Source organism: Lissotriton helveticus, chromosome 10, assembly GCF_964261635.1.
Source record: "Lissotriton helveticus chromosome 10, aLisHel1.1, whole genome shotgun sequence".
Taxonomy (NCBI): domain Eukaryota; kingdom Metazoa; phylum Chordata; class Amphibia; order Caudata; family Salamandridae; genus Lissotriton; species Lissotriton helveticus.
The window spans coordinates 347,944,899-347,962,871 of record NC_136071.1 but is presented as its reverse complement, the minus strand read 5'-3'; the positions used below and the strand labels follow the sequence as shown (position 1 = coordinate 347,962,871).

Here is a 17,973-nt window from a genome sequence, read left to right as displayed (position 1 = left end):
ACATTTTCAACAAAGCAGACTCCATCATCGCACCGCATCTCCGCAATGTCATCAACTGTTCCCTCAACTCCGCTACCTTCCCGGAAAGCTGGAAACATGCCGAACTCGGCGCCCTTCTGAAGAAACCCACAGCAGACCCCACTGAACTTAAGAACTACCGCCCCATCTCGCTCCTCCCATTCCCTGCCAAAGTCATTGAGAAAGCCGTCAATAGTCAGCTCGCCGCCTTCCTTGAATCCAACAAATCCCTCGACCCCTCACAGTCCGGCTTCCGAGCCAAACACAGCACCGAAACCGCCCTCATCGCAGCAACAGACGACATTCGAACTCTACTGGACAACGGAGAAACAGCTGCCCTCATCCTACTTGACCTCTCCGCAGCCTTCGACACAGTCTGTCATAGCACCCTCATACAACGCCTCAGCAACGTCGGAATACAAGGAAAAGCTTTGGTTTGGATCATCTCGTTCCTAGCCGGAAGAACCCAAAGAGTCCGCCTCCCCCCTTTTATATCAGAGGCCACCGAAGTCATCTGCGGCGTACCACAAGGATCATCACTCAGTCCCACCCTCTTCAACGTATACATGAGTCCCCTCGCAACCATAGCGCGCCAACACAACCTCAACATCATCTCTTACGCAGACGACACCCAACTGATCCTCTCGCTCACCAAAGACCCAAACACCGCCAAAACCAACCTACACGAAGGAATGAAAGAAGTAGCCGAGTGGATGAAGAACAGCCGTCTAAAACTAAACACGGACAAAACGGAAGTCCTCCCCCTCTGCCTGGGACGACTCATGGTGGCCACCGGCCCTGGGAACCACACCCATACCTACGAATCACGCACGTAACCTGGGCTTCATCCTGGACTCCTCCCTCTCGATGACCAGACAAGCCAACGCCGTCTCATCATCATGCTTCAACATCCTACGCATGCTCAAAAAAATCTTCCGTTGGATCCCCAACGAAACAAGAAAGACGGTCACCCACGCACTGGTCACCAGCCGACTGGATTACGGAAACACCCTTTACGCCGGAACCACAGCCAAACTACAGAAAAAACTCCAACGTATCCAAAACGCCTCAGCCAGACTCATATTGGACATCCCTCGACAAGCTCACATCTCCGTTCACCTGAAAGACCTCCATTGGCTCCCCGTCAACAAGAGAATAACGTTCCGTCTCCTCACCCACGCACACAAAGCCCTTTACGACCTAGGACCCGAATGCCTCAACATGCGACTGTCCTTCTACACCCCCTCCCGCCAACTACGATCGTCCAATCAAGCCCTCGCCCCAATTCCGCGCATCCATAGATCCACCATGGGAGGAAGATCCTTCTCCTACTTAGCGGCCAAGACCTGGAATTCTCTCCCCACCCACCTCCGCCTTACACAGAACCACCTCTCCTTCAGAAAGCAACTACAAACTTGGTTATTCGATAAGTAAAGCACCCCCCCTCCCTCAAGCGCCTTGAGACCCTCTGGGTGAGTAGTGCGCTATACAAATTTCTGAACTTGAACTTGAACTCGGTGGAGGGGTGCAGGGGCTACTCACTGACCCTAAAAGAATTTTGCGGGGACAGGCAGGGTTGCGTTTCGGCCTCCTTACTGTTTTCATTATATATAAATGATGCATTGGAATGGCTTGATAGAGACGGTTGTAATTCACCAAAATTGGCAGTTAGGAGAGTCCCTGCTTTACTTTTTGTGGGAGACACTGCTGATCTCTAAATCACTCAAAGGTCTACAGCAGCTCTTGAACTATTTTAATACTTTTTGTAAATAGGGTGGGTTAGAGCTTAATAGCTCTTAAACTAAATGTATGATATTTAATCAAGCAAAAAGTAACAACTACAAATGTAAGCTGTATTCTAACAATGACCCTATAGAACAAGTTTATAATTTTGATTATCTAGATTAACACCAAACCTGGGTTGGTCTATGCAGGTACAAAAAAAAACAACACAGTGCTCTTTGCTACACTACACTACAAGAGTGGTAAATATTTTTAATAAAACTAGTCCCAAGAGAGCTGCTCCACACATTGAAATCTACAACGTGAAGGCATTGGGAGCCGTCTTGTAAGGCTTTGAGGTGTGGGGTCACGCTAATTGTATTATTTTAACATTTGCAGAAAATAATTTTATTAGGTCCCTCTTCGCACTCCAGAAGAGTTGGCCCCTATATCTTTATATGGATTTTTAAGAAAAATCTCCAGGCAAGCAGAGTATAGACCTTTGCTCTTCTGGCATAGTCTTTGGTCTTTGTCTGCTTAGGATCGTTTGGGAACTCTTAAGGGATCTTTTGGCCACAACTGATGTCCACAAAATACCATGGCTAATGCATGTTAGACTTACATTAACAAAGTTGGGATTGAAAAACTTTGGGTCAGCCCGGAGGAATCAATTTCCATTTCTAAAATGGACAATAAATCGGAATACTGGGAGTATGTATCTGTAGAAACTATTTGTAGTAGTAGAGGCACCGTAACTACAGAATTTACTAACTTTAAAATGCTCCCTGGGCATGATAAACCAATTGAGGAAATCACAACCCCTTTGACTCGGAAATAGTTAATACAATTTAGATATCAGTCTTTTCCTGCTAGAGCATTTTGTACTAATGGGCCAATACACAACATGTGGGCGATGAGTGTCCAGCGTGTAGATGGCCTTCAGAGACCATACCCCATATTCTATTTATTTGCCCTGCTTATGACCCCCAAAGGAAAAAATGTTCCTTTTCTTGTGCAGGAACCTGGGTACTAAGAGGTATTTGGAGGTATTCACGATGTTAAGGACGGATAGTTCCAAGTTGGCTTTATTCGCTGTAGCAAGATACCTTTTGGCTGCCTGGATTTCGCGTACAAACTGTATCCAAGTAAGCGAACAAGAACTGTCACAATAACTATGTGGGTGGTTTTGGCTGAATTATTTTCTTTTTCATTCGTAACACTGCCTCATCCCTCGTAGATAATGTAAAATATTAATTTTAACCGTTTGCATTATCTATGTTTTAGTGATTGTATTTTTAACATTGGTTTTTAACCTTCTAACTTTTTAGTCTTATGTTAACTTAAATCTATTGATATTGTGTTATATGTCTCGTGAATAAATTGAATGGAAAACTGCACTTTAATGCTTGGTGAGCCATTGCTATTTTGCACATTCTTTGGGACCAAAGATCAAATAATCTGGGGCCACATGTGAATACTAGAAGAATCATCATTTTATATTAGCAGTCTTATTGTTTTGTGCATAACTGTCATGTTGGTTTCACATGATTTGAGTGAAGCCATTGCAAAATTTACACAGGCTTTGCATTTGTGCTAAACTGAATACGGGAACCCGCATGAAACTCTACATGAAATGTGTGGCTCCAAGACTATAATGTTTGTACCTTGAGATTTTTGATCTGTATGATTGGATGATTTTAATCAGTTTTTCGTATTAGCGCTTTTAGGATCCTTGCTTGATAGAAATAAAAAATGTTATGATGATTAACTCCATATGCCTTTCTTGACAGAGATCCTCTTACAAGGCACAGGTCTTTATTTTTTCCCAAGATCTAGATATTTAATGTTCTTTAAAGAGTTAATTACTGTTGCAAGAGATGGGTAAACAATGACCAAATGGACTTTTTTGCTATCTATGCTTTCAAATGGACACAAACTTCTTTCGACAAAATCACACAGGCAATACACTGGTCAGAAATACATAGTCAGAGTTTAATTGGACATTTGGCACGACATATTGAATACATATGTCAACGGTGTGCAAATTATCTCTGTAGCTTCTTCCAGGTCAAACTGGGGAACCATAAAATGTATTCATTATAATAGGAAATGCCTTTAATCTGGAGAGTGCAAGGGTGTGGCAATTATATACTGGATGTGACCGACTTTCACAGATTACTCATCGGACCACGTGGACATTAAGTCACTACTTAGTGATTAAAAAACTAATCTAGAAGGCGGGTTTTTCTAATTTCATCAACGGTTTCCATTCCCCTGTGCTGCAGCAGTTTACTTTGTAACAGGCTGCAGTGATAGACGCAGAGATTTGTTTTTGAAACACTCATGTTTGTATTGTACAAGCAACACAACTTTTCAGCCACACATGCACTGTATTAGTCTGGCCTTGCTTTAAAGTAAAACACCCCAATTAAAGTTAGTCAATGTTTAGGGGTTCACAGACATGAACTGGGTGGCTGTTCAATAGTTTCCCAGAGTGCAGGGCTCTAAAGTACCACCAGGAAACAGCAGTGAATATGGGGCTACCACACTAATCAAATGGTATTTCTAACAAATAAAACAAAAGATCGCATGAAGGAAACGTGTATCACGCTACACTAGTTGACATGGAAACTTCCCATACTAAAGCTATCAAAATGGAGGGACTGATGCATATTATCAGACTGCAGAAAAGTCTTATTCTTTCTGGGACTACAACTCAGGGAGAGTGATCATACTCGTAGGAGGGGTGCAAAGGTTCACTCAGGCAGCTCTAACAGTGGACTGGATTGTGGATGGCTAGGACAATGAGCAAGAGACATATGATGCCACAACATTATATATTGCAAGACTAGTTGAAAATGTTTTTGTATTTCTTTAGGATTTAATTTTTTCACTCGTGTAATTAGGCAATGATTGCAGGATACAATTGCATATGGTGAATATCTGGAAGAAAAAAAACGGTTACATTATTGTTATAGTTAGGTGAAATGTTCACTAACAACAAATCATTTAAACCCTAAACACCACTCAAATTCACCAGTTACAGTTATCTCAAGTAACAATGACTCGTGCCCTAAGGTAACCATAACTCGCGCCCCCGCCATGCACAGTTTTCTCATCAATAATTTAATTGCAAATGTTGCAATTATATTACAAATTACGTCATAGAAGAAGTCATGAGTGATGTAATATGTGGGGTAATCAGCAGTGCATGACGAGGGAGCGAATTATAGGGCAAGAGTCAGAATTACCGTAGACAACTACACCTCTAACTGGTGAATTTCTGTGGTTTTCAGAGTTTAAAAAGTTACATTGTTACTCAACATTTCACCAAACTATAACATTACTTAAACCATAGCTTTTCCCCAGTGAATTTCTAGGTTTTTGTGTTGCAACTTTAAGTAATATTGTATCACTATATGTAAATTCAACCTTCCTCCATGCATTGATGAAAGAGATGGCTGCAGGGCCTGGCCACAGAGTGTCACTGGCTGTGTAGGGTCACTATAAAGGAGCTGCTCTCCACATAAATTTGAGAACTATCCAGCGTTATCTGCTTCTTTTATATGTCAGAGAGTGTGTGTGTGTGTGTGTGTGTGTGTTAGAGTGTATATATATATATATATATATATATATATATATATATATATATATATATACACACATATACAAGCTCCACTTGCACCTGCCTGTCGCACTCCTAGGCTGGTGCCTGCTAGTCGGGGGTGCACCCGACAACAATATCAGCTCCGAAATCCTACCCCGCAATCAAACGGGAATCAGGAAGCAGCACTCCCAGGGTAAGTCACAGTTTGTTTATTTTCTCAAAAACGCGCTTTCGGCACTCGGCCTTCCTCAGTAATGAAACAGAGAACACGGCAAACACATTGCATTTAAACCTTCACGTGTCAATTCAACTCGACATAGAAGTAGGACACAATAATGGGAACATCGCCTCCATTTTGGAGTGGGTCTGTGTCTAATAAGTACATATATATATACACACACACATACATAACCCCCACACGTATTTTCACTGAAAAAAACCCCAAAGATTAAAGAGACGCTCTAGTTATGCTCAGATTTCACTTGTACAAAAACAGTGAAATTCAGTTTTAGTAAGCAGCGCTAACTATAACATACACCCCGCAATGCACTGCTTATGATCTCACATATTATATTACTCATCATTATCAAAATGACTTTATTCGATTAATACAAGTTAATCATAAAAGTATATATTTACATCACAATTAAAAATGTTATAAGAAGCAATTCATCAGTATCCATCAAAATATGTTTTCCTGGATTTGAGATACATACATAAAAAAGAGGCAACACTGTAACAAGTTTGCGGATCAGGCAGCCTTCGTAAAAAATACAGGGCCAGACGACAATGTCTAAAATTGTACTTAAGTAAAAGCAGAATTAAAAACCTTTTCTGTTGGTTAAAATAGAATTTACAAAAGAAAAAGATGTGCAAATCAGACTGTCGAGAAGTGTCATCACATGGGCAACACAGGAGAAATCTTTCGAAGAAAAGATACCAGCAGGATGGCCCAACATACAAGGGATACAATTGAGCCGAAACCTTAACAAAATAAACCTGTGCTGTGGGATTGTTACAAAATCCAGATAGGGAGATATGCGCTCAACTGCAATGGCCCTTCAATATATTCTCTAACAGTAGGTTTATTTCGCTGTACATTCAATCTCCCTTCTTTGGCAGCAATCATTAAACAGGTCTTTAGTGCATGTTGGGAGACTGAGCCACATTTTTCAGACGTTACGAGTAAGCTACCTAAATCAAGAGTGTAGAAAGTATCTTTCACATACTTTAGCCATAAAATGTTCTCCTTGTAATCAAGGGATAGTCAATCCTGCATTATTTGTTGGGTCAATGACACTGTGTCTCTACGCCAGACTGAGTGCCATAAAGGGATGGGACCAACGTTCATCTAATCAATTATATAAGGAATGCTTAGTTCTTTGTGTAAATTAAAATTGGCCAAACTCTCAATGGGAGCTCAGAGGGAGAATAGGACTGGGTCGCCCTCTACTCAAACATAGACCGACAACAAAAGACCCTGTCCAACGGACGTCAACTAGTGTCAGTTACTGAAGAAATAGAACAGTCTATGTGTACTGATACCTATTCCGATCCCCTGCAATTTATGAGGGGACAATTCACTGCACTGCGCCCAAGTTCACGTTAAACACAGCATCCTCATAGGTCAAAAAACCAGCAAATTCCGGTGTAGCACGGGTACGTGCTTTCACGATCACTGCTCCCATGAAATGTCTCCTCTTCCCGGCGTCTTTTTCGAATAACGTGTATTCGAAAAAGACGCCGGAATTTGCCGTTTTTTTGACCTATGAGGAGTGTTGTTCAAGTATTGACGGTATATTTGGACTACGATGATTATCTAATTTTACCACATATTGGCGTCTTCCTACCCTTTTTGGACGGTTTATAGCCCTGAAGAGTTGTGGATTACTTTTTCCCACAACGAGACACGTGCCGGCTGGCTGTTTGTATTTATTATCTCTGGCATACGATTAAAGAATCCAGATCGGAACTAAGAACCTACTGTCGAATGGTCCTGTTTCTGAGAATTTAATCATTGTATTTGTAAATTTATATGTGTGCGCAGGAACTTGTGTTTGTTAAATTGTATGGTTTTACTATACAGATTAAGGGGTTTGTGAGGGTGTCCCCTTCCTGCTAGCACCATTTCCAGCAATAACAAGCCCCATTAGATTTATTACGCAAATATCGCTGGAGCGCCACCACTTCCTGACTACTAAAACCCGGTCCTTACCTATTCATCTTTTTCATGCATGTTTGTGACTTTATTCATTTACAAAGAGATGCACCGCCCATATAGAGCGGCAGCTACAGAAGCTTGCCGCATTACAATAATACACTTAAAGCCAATCTTACTTGCTGAATCGAATAGAGCTTGATCCCACTGCTGCGATCCCAGATACTGATTATATCATCCAGCCCACTGCTGATTACATAGGATGCAGTGCAGATGAGAGAGGTGACATCTCCCCGATGTCCGTACATGTGGCTAACTCTGCTGCCTGTCAAAACATCCCACAGGCAGATGGCGCCATCCTGTCCGCCACTTGCAAGGACCATGGTCTGCAGGAACGAAAGCAAGAACAAAGTCATTAGGCATCTACAACTATTTACTTTACGAGAGATTGAGAGTCAGGGAGAAATAATTTGATTATTGTCGAGAATAAGGTTATGCATGACAAGACTCGTTCAATGAGAGACTACAGAGGCACCCCCATAATAGACCAGCTCAGAAACCTGCAAATGACTAAGAATACACAGTGCAAGCAGGCCAACCATCTAGCCTTCACAAAATAAACATAGATCTCCCCCAATTACCAATACCCAACAGAGAGAATAGAAGCCTCTATCAACAAAGCGTGTGGTTACTGGAAAAGAGTTTTATCAGTATCCATGCATATACCAATACAATAAACTCTCTGTGAAAAAGGGGAAGGGGAGGTCATCCATCAGACATGAAGAACAGCTCTTAAAATCATTGGGGATGTAGGCTTACGTTTCGACACTGAATAAAACATTTGGTAAGCAACTGGGAGGGACCCAGAAACAAGTCTTGAGGCTTGAGAGGGTTTTCTAAGGACAACCCCAATTGGTGATAAGATCACAACAATGCTCCTACCTGATCTATGTAAACAGCAGTGATTCCTCCCGAATGACCTTGCAGTGTAAACAAACAACAGGAGTCTTCCAGACGGTACACCTAAGATACAAAACAGGGCATATTCACAGACTGTATCCCAAGAGCATGTAATGCAGGTCTGGGTGCAGAAAGAGGCAGAATGAATAGCGAGATAGATAGGATGCGATGACAAGAAAAGGGAAGGCAATGACTGATATTAGTGGAACAGAGGCACTGAAAGGGGAAAGAAGGTATGTGGCTGAGTGAGGAAAATAAATGGAACAGGAAAAATAAAGAAGGGGAAAGGGTGAAGCATAAATAGAATACTACTGAAAAAGATAAGAAGGGAGGATGCAGATCAATCAAAAAAGGAGGAAAAAGTAGTAAGAAAGGAAAGCAGGGGTTGGCAGCATTATTAACATGTAACATTAGTCCATGGAGGGAAACGTTTACCATGCAGACTTTACCGTGCAATGATTTTACCAAGCAATGTATTTACCACACAATAACTTTACAACAAAAAAGTAAGTATATATCAGTTTAGTGAAACTCCTTTATATATGTATGTGTGTATACATATATATAGTCAGTGAAAAAAACAAACGTTACAGGGACGCTATAGTTGTTGTGTGTCAGCTGATAGTGTTGTGTGTCCGCTGATAGCGCTTAGATACCTCGTGGTGATATAGCGCTTTACAAGCTTATATTAACATAACATATTATATTAACATATAGTTGGGCTCAGATTTCACTCGTACAACACCAGGGACATTTACCTGCGCTAACTATAACTTACATCCTTGCAATGCACTGCTTAGGACCTCACATATTGCATCACTCATAACCTGGTCAGTGACATCACTGATGGCCTCTTCAATGAAATGACTCATCGTATCATCCATTAAGTGGGACAGTTTTCTACACGTTTAGGAGTGTTAAGTATATATAGTAAGCTACTACATTACTTAAATTAATATAGTTTGTGTCCTAGTAATGAGTGATACTATTTCTTACATATATTATGTGAGTGGCTGTGCAAGTCTTTGTATCTGTATGTGAATGGATGTGTGAGTGGCTGTGTGGGTGAGAGAGTGCCTGTGTGAGTGGCTGTAGGGGTGAATGAGTGGGTATGTCAGGGGTGTATGGCTGGGTGAGTATGTGAGAGGCATGTAAAGGTTAGTGATGGCGTGTGAGTGGCTGTATGGGTGAGTGAGTGGTGTGAGTGAATTACCGGGTGAGTGAGTGAATGTGAGAGTGCCTGCACGGGTGAGTGTGTGCTTGTGTCAATGACTGTATAAGTAAATGAGTTAGTATCTATGTGAGTGAGTGGGTGTGTGAGTGACTGTATGGGTGAGTGAATACGGTGTGTGAGTAGTAAGGGTGACTGACTGAGTGGCTGTATGAGCGGGTGTGTAAGTGTCAATGTCTAAATGACTGGATGTGCAATGGCTGTATTGATGTGAGTGGGAACAGGGGTGGCTAAATGGGTGAGTTAGTGGTGGTGTGAGTGGATCTGTGAGGGGCTCTTTGGATCAGTAAGTGGGTGTGTGAGTACTTGTATGTGTCTGTGAATAGGTATGCAAGTGGTTGTGTGGCTGTGTGTGAGTGGTTCTGTAGAGGAGGTCATCAGTGATGTCATTTGATATGCCATCAGTGATGTCACTGACCATGGCATGAGTGTGAGGTCGTAGGCAGTGCATTGCGGGGGTGTAGGTTATAGTTACCTCGGGTAACTACAGCTGCAGAATTTCTCTGGTTTTGTACGAGCGAAATCTGAGCCCAACTAGAACGTCCCTGTAACCTTTTTTTCTGTAAATTTATACAATTTATTTATTTATTTCCCAACTATAGCCAGTAACCTTTGGGAGTGAGTGTGCGACTGAGTGCATGAGTGACTCAATGGATGTGTGAGTGGATCTGTGAATGTCTGTATGGATCTGGGACTGGGTACGTGAGCCTGAGTGTGTCTGTGAGTAGGTGTATGAGTGTATGAATGGGTTAGTGAGTGGGTGTGTCAGTGTCTGAATATGCCCCTGATTGGGAGCTTGACTGTGAGTGAGCACGTTACTGTCTCAGTCAGCCTGTGAGTGCATGCAATAGGGTCCGGAATCGGTCTGTGAGTGACTGCGTAAGTCTCTGACAAGGTCTGAGTAGGTGCGTGTGGCCAAATGGGGGGGGGGGGGCAGCACGGCCCCCTCCCCAGGCCCATTTCGGTCGGACTCCATCCCCTGGGGCCTAGCCATATACAAAGGAGGAGGGGCCATACACCCCCTCCCCAAGCTGATTCGGCTCCAGGGACGCCATCCCCCGGGGCACAGCCTTTTAACTTTTTTAATTTTTATCAAGAGAGGGAGGCTGCCTGGCCCCCTAACCCTGGGCCGATTTCAGACCCAGGGACCCCATCCCCTGGGGCCCAACCATTGACAAGCAGCACCCCTCCGCTGGCTGATTTTGGCCGTGGGGTCCCCATCAAGGGCAGGCCATTAACAAATGAGAGAGGAGGGGCCAAGAGGCCAATTCCTCAGGCCGATTTCGGCCCCTTGGACCTCATTCCCTGGCCTATGATATTTATTTTTTTAAAAGGGAAGAGGGACCGCACCGCCCTCCTCCCCGGGCTGATTTTGGATGCAGCGACATTGGGAGGTGGTGGTCCCCGAACATTATTAGGCCCCAGGAGGGGGTCCCCGTTGTTCCCTTCATTTGCTTCCTGCACACCCCGGAGACCTGGCCCACACAGGGGCTAAACAGAAGAGAAGCGAGGGAGACCACGCTTCTTTTTTTTCCTGCATGAGTAGCGGATCTAGCGTGACTCCCGGCGAAAATGTTTTTGAAAAAGAAATACTTTATTGCCCTGGGGGTCCATATGTAACCTCCCCCTCCCCAAAAGGCCTAGGGGGTTAGGGAATTCCTACCCTGTCCCCTTCTCTCGCTCTCCTTTTTTTTTTACATGGTATTGTAGGACTCCGCTGACGCCGAGCCCCAAGATGGCTGCCAACACTTCCTGGTTGAAGTGTTGGCAGCCAATCTCATTTGAGCACTGGAACTGTCAGATCCTCGGGGGATCTGCGTCCTTATAGATACAAAATTTGTTTTTAACTTAATATTTCTAAAGCTACTGAATGGATGTACATCAAACAACAAAAACACTCTTTCCGGAATAAGAACTAGCTTTCAGCCAAGTTTGGTGTAATTCTATCCAGCAGTTCCGCCTGTAGATGTGCTCAAAATTCCCTTTGGAAATTAACAGTGGAAAAACACTTTTTTGACCCCCTGCCCTTTTTCTCTGCCCCCGCTTGACGGCTTACCCCGAAACATTCCATGCACAACAAAAATAACCAGTACACTTCTTTTTGAAATTTTTGTTAAGATTTGTCAAATGGTGCCAAAGACATAGGCAAGTCCAAAAACACTTTACCTGGTCCTAATTATAACTACCTACTGGCAAACGCCAGTAGGAGAAATATATATATAAGGGTAAGGCCATTTTAAAGGTTGAAGGGTGGGTAAGGGTATAGAGTGGTATGGGTGATCGTAGGATTTAGGGGTGGGTAAGGGTATTGGGTGGTAAAGGTGTTTTTAGGTTTAGGGGTGTTTAGGAGTATGGGGCTGTAAGGGTATTTTTATGGTTTAGGAGTGGTTAGGGGTATTGGGTGGTACCATTTTTAGGGTGGGTAGGGGTATTGGGTGGTATGGGTGTTTTTAGGGTTTAGAGGTGGTTAGGAGTATGGGGTGGTAAGGGTATATATAAAATATATATATACATTTTATTTGTAAAGGTATGCGTGGTAAAGACTTGTGTGATAAAGGCATGCGTATTTCTGTCATATATCCGTCCCCTTACACAATATACAAAACACCTGTGTGATGCAGAGTAATAGGTTGTTTTTCTGTGGGTTAGGAATTATATATTGGATGTTTTGGCACAAAGTAACTCAGCCAAGACAAACTCAGATTTGTTTTTTTTGGGGGGGCGGGGGGGGGGAAATAATGTACACTTCTGAGGTAATGGCTTGTTGAGAGACAAACTGGTGGGTCCCCTTCTCCAGACGGACATAACTCACCTTGTGAAGCTAAGCCTTGGTGCACAACAAGAAGACTCATATGATGGCCTTGGAAATTATGTTGAAATAGAAACTGAAAAACCTAAAGACATTTCTTGGAGGAATGATAGAGTGACCATTTATGGATATGCCATAACAAGTTGATTATATCTTTGTCTTATTTCAGCACAAATTGCATTGGTTGCAGATCAAATATGCAACTCTTCCCACTGCACCTTCACACTATCCATTTACTAGCTCTCATTTCATTAAGCCCCTACAAAGAATCTACAGATGCACTTTTCAGTAAAGCTCTTTATGTAGCCTTCTGGCTGGCCTCTTTTAATCTTACTTCCTCCCTTTCCACTAACAGTTAAAAAATATATTTTTTAAATCACATCAAGTAATATTTTAAAATATTCCAGCCTGCCCAGTCCAATGACATCATGGTAAACTAGAGAATACTTTATGTTGTGGGTGTTGGAGGCTAACAAGGAAGGAGAGGAGAAGGTTCCGGAAAAAAGGAGTGAAAAAAGGAGACATAGGAGAGGACAGGGTAATGGAGGGATGTGAAAGAGATAGGAGTGTAGGCAAAATGCAATGGACAGGATAGAAGGTAAAGCCAGCTGCCAGTCCACAGACACACTGATATATTATCCATCAACATGCACTACAGGAATGATATCCAATCACATGCAATGCCACAATGAAGCCCATTCCCATATTGCTTTATTGATGTATGTCTAGCATTAGAGATTATTGTACATGCACACTGGTAGTGATTCTGGTTTACACATGCACTCTCTTCATATCCCTTCCCACTACTGGCTCCATACAGCCAAAGGCACGAGTACTGACTCTCAGAGTGTGATCCTGGCTGCCTGTCACCAGCCGCCCAGCTGCTGCTTTCAGTGCAGTAATAGGCTTCTGATGGGCACAAGGCACCGTGTGGGTGAGCTGGCACCGGATGACATCCTCACTGCTGTACATGGGGGAAGATGGCACACTGCTTCGGTGTGGACTCCCTGTAAGGAGAAAAAGAATGTGCATGAGCTACAAATGCATCAAAGACTCGGGGTGGGAGGAAGGGGCATACTCAAGTACAGGGATTAAACCCTTCACCTTGAAGGTGCTCATTCACCTGCAATCAAATGTATATGCAGAACAATTCAGAGACATAAGGGTAAACGTCACAACACATTAGGTCAGCTGTCTACTGGAAGATGGGCATCTTCTAAAAGAAGTGAAAGCCACCTCAAAAGGAATGCTCTCTCAAATGGAATCATTCTCTACCCACAGGAATCTGTTCATAAGAGGACCTCTTCACAACGGGTGAGTTCACTCAAGAAGGATTATAATCACACTAGCCTGCTCACACCAGCAACTTACGTTTATGGCAGGAGCAACACATTGAGGAAGCTGCCGCTCGAGTAGATAATCTACCCTCGTGGCAGAAGAAGCAGCGCCCTTTTGCACTGCTCATGGTGCCATTCCCTCTGATTTTCTAGTGTGGGACAAACCTGGCGCTAAAAATCAGGACCACCTGAGCAACCTAATGCACTCCGCCGCTTGCGGAACTCCGCATAGTGAGGTGGATTTTTCGGGTCACTTGACGGAACTCCGCCCAGGCCTAATTATGTGATTCCTCTCTAACAGGATACATTTAGCTTTCCCCAGACTCTAGTTAGTGACCTGCATATCAAGTAAAAGCTGCTCCACCTGCCTCTTGCGGACTCAGTTTCAAAAGGCAATCTGGTCAACCAGTGAACAGCAGGCTGCTGTTTAATCTGGTCAAAAATGCCTTCATACTCAACCTAACAGGGTGCAACAACATAACGCTTAACTAGAGTGCAATGGCATTCTTTCCCCGCTATCTAGGACTCAACAGCATCCCAAATCAAAGCACAATAGTGTCCGCCTACAAAAGGAAAATGCTACTTACCAGTATGCATCTGTTCTTGGCATGTAGAGCTGCAGATTCACACACTATGCATAGATCGCCATATGGTGTTGGGTCCGGATGTTTGCAGTTTGTTATTGTCCTGGAACAAGTCTTTGGAAGTCAGGAGATAGGTCACTCCTCCTTTGGACAATAGTGCGCATGGGCATCGACTCCATCTTCAGATTGTTTTTTCGCCAAATGATGGAATTTTGTGAGAACAGAAAGAGATGTCCATGTATGTTATATCTAATTAAGATAATACTGGAACAGATAAAGGTAGCCGGGGAGGTGGGTGGGTGTGTGTGAATCGACAGATCTACATGCCAAGAACAGATGCATACTGGTAAGTAGCATTTTCCGTTCGAGGCATATGAGCTGCAGATCACACACTATGCATAGATTTCATAGCAGTACTATCCCTTTTAGCGGCGACCACCAGTATCTGTTGCAGTAGTCTGAAATAATGTTTTGAGTACAGCCCAGTCCACACTAGCTTGTTGTTTTGCTTGCACATTGTAATTATTGTGCCATTTATATGGTTGAATGGCCCGATTATGACCGTTGCTCATCACCATCTCAGTATATTTCGACCTAATATAGTGATGTGTAGGCCTGCTTAGTAAGAATAAGCTACAAAGTAGGGCTTGATTATGTCCCTTTCTGTTTCCGACTTTATCTTGCTTAACGGCAGTGCTTGCTATTGGCTTTGGCATAATCTTATGCCATCTTGCATACTAATTCTGCTCTTTTACGGGAATAGTAGCCTATGGCTTGAGAGACTCCATTTTCTAAGCTGTCGCCATCTTCTGAGCCTTTCTAGGTGAGAAGCCATGTTTTGCTTTTCACTTGTTTTTCGCACTTCCTGGATTGGTAGGAACTGGTTCTTGTCAGAGGAATGTGCTCACTCTGCTCTGAAGCCATAACAGACGCCTGGCCAGCTGAAGCTGTGGCCTTGGTGTGGAGTGGTACAGACTGATGGGAAAAAGGGTGCGAGGCTCACAGGAGCTTCGTCTTACGTTTCCACTGGTACTAAACGAGGTGTCTGGGTTCTGATCGGTGGAAGTCCACCACAGGGCAGACGTGCAGCTGTGACGGTGGGGCGAATGGTGTCACCCTGTCTCCTGATTCAGCCGGAGAAACGGGCTCCCCTCTGGCGAAGTGGAAGCGGGATGAATAGACAATTGGTGAGGTGTTCCACTAATTCTTATATTCCTATTGATCTTGCCTAACTATCTTTTTCTGTTTTCAGGTTCTATACATTTATATACATATAATTTCTATATATGTTTTACTGATTGCGTTTAGCAATTGTCTCGGTGTTAGTTCGTGGATGGATATATATATGGTACAGTTTGGCCTACTGTGTATCATGTACTAATAAAATACCCCAGAGAATATAATTTTTTTGTCCGTTTTCGTTGGGACGGGAGGTTTGGACTCTTCTTAGCCAAATGCTTATGTTCAGAAGGATGGGTAAGTTCCCTTCTAGCAGGTAATTGTGTATTGGGAAGTTGTTCTACTCCTAACCAGGGAGTTTAAATTTTAATTCTTCCACCCCCAGCCTTGTTGTGAGAGGTATTGTGTTTGTTGTATATGGTTCTTCCTAGGCGAGTATTCTGTAGCGGAGAGGATCGGCTAATTGCTTCACGCGCAACGCCTGTCGCTAGGAAGATTGTTATTGTGTGAGTCCTCTCAGCAGGGCTAAGACATAGAAAGTGTTATTGTTCCTATCTTGGGTAAGTATTGTAGAGTGTTGTATCTTTTGGGTCCCAAGAGGAATGAGCTTGAATGACTTGATGATTGGCAAAAATTAGGCCATTACATTTTGGCGTCACAAACAGGATCAACGGGGTGGATTCTAAGGGGAGAAAAGAGATTATGTTTTCTAGGAAAGCGAAGGTTGACTCCCAATTGTCAATGGAGATTCCCGGATGGGAATTGACACCATATGGAGTATTGCCCCATGAGTGGGCTAATAGTGCTGGTTTGAGTGAAAACTGGAAATCGTTTATTAGAAGCTGAACCGGCTCAGGTGGTTGCATGTCTACAAAAAGTGCCTTTGAGAAAAGGAGAAGAGCTTCCTACGATAGGAATGAGGGGTTGGATTCTCCTGAATGCTTACGAAATAATGCATGTATGTATGTCTGCCACATGGCACTTTTGGAAAAGCACAAATTTGCTTTTTGAAAGGTTTTCGATATTTACCACCAAATAAAAGTTGGTGGTAAATACCGAATCCTTAAATGAAAAATGCACTCACTTGAGTGCTCCCTACATTAAGGATTCGGTAATTTACCAAATCGGCATTTAAGATATCAGTAATTTACCGATTCCTTAAATTACCGTTCGGTAAATTACCGAATCCTTAAACCTGCCTCCTACATCTCAAATGCCAAATACCGGTCGGTAACGGCCGAAATTCTGTAATTTCGGCCGTTACCGACCGGAATTGGGCTGCCTACATCTGGCCCATCGTATATAATCCAAAATGTATACATAAATCTGTGTGCAATATACATCCGTACCTACGTCCGAAATACAAAGTACTAAGGCTGTATACATGTAGTGTTTCTTTTATTGGCCCTGTGGGATCATGGTATAACAAAGTACACAGGTATTGTGATTATACAGAAGGAATTGTAGTCAGCCCGGTTTCTCTTCCTCAATTTCATTTATTTCCCCAGTCCCGCAACCAATTTTGTGAATATCAGGGGGTTCTCTTTCTACTTTATATTCTTCCGTCGGGTCCCTGAACAGGCATGCCATGTCAAACTGCATCTCCATGAGACTCACCGGTACATCACCAGAGAGCCTGGTGGGTCAGAGCCATACATGCCTCCTCAGGGCTATGGAGGAACTCATGGCCCTGGCTTGGAATCCACCAAACCAGGCCCGCTCTGATGACTTGAGGTGAGGTATCTTTTACACTCTATCACCACTTCAGCAACATGATCCTTGAGATGATCCAGACAACTTGGGCCCACCAAGTTCACCATCTCCCATAGGGTATATGTGTATCTGGTGAGCAAACAGGTGACATTTATTGAATTGAGAGCCAAGTTGCAGACTGGGAAAAGTTTCTTGCTAACAGGCTCCAGCTTTTTAGACTCTCTGTGGGGGGGAAGGAGCCAAGAATATTTTTTGTGCAAGATGAAGCTTGCACCAACAGACTTTCTGGTGAGACTAAAAGAAAGTGGGGTTCCCTGGGGCCATTCTATACACCTGGCAATCAGACAATTTACTGTCAAGATGGACTTGTCCTATATCACTTAGATCGGTTCAGGAAGGGCCTCGTTAAAGGGATGGTGGAGGTATGATTTTCTGCTTCGCTGCTGTGATCATCATCATGGATAACAGGACACACCATTTGGATAGGGTAAAGATCCATTCCAAATAAGCCCTCCATAGACTACCAAAAACAGTATGGCACTGGAAGTTCATTATGCCAGGCCTCCTCTACCAATCTCTGGCCCTACCTTCTGGACCAATGAAGGATTGCCTTGGTCTCTGAATGTTTCTGTGGAGGAACTGGCACCTGAGGTGC

At 43.3% G+C, this 17,973-nt stretch overlaps 1 protein-coding gene across 6 annotated transcripts in view; it reads right to left on the bottom strand.

The window, feature by feature from the left end:
• The window catches only part of SCAP (SREBF chaperone), a 678,128-nt gene that overhangs the window by 29,065 nt on the left and 631,090 nt on the right, over window positions 1-17,973 (bottom strand). For 3 of the 6 annotated variants that reach the window (XM_078662547.1, XM_078662549.1, XM_078662548.1), the window contains 3 exons: window positions 13,346-13,512; window positions 8,448-8,528; window positions 7,685-7,891 (listed from right to left, as the gene is read on the bottom strand). In XM_078662547.1, the coding sequence (XP_078518673.1) occupies window positions 7,685-7,891; window positions 8,448-8,528; window positions 13,346-13,512 (455 nt within the window). Of the gene's footprint in view, window positions 1-3,711; window positions 4,684-7,668; window positions 7,892-8,447; window positions 8,529-13,345; window positions 13,513-17,973 lie in introns of those variants that run through there. The other 3 variants (XM_078662550.1, XM_078662551.1, XM_078662552.1) reach the window with 2 other exon arrangements.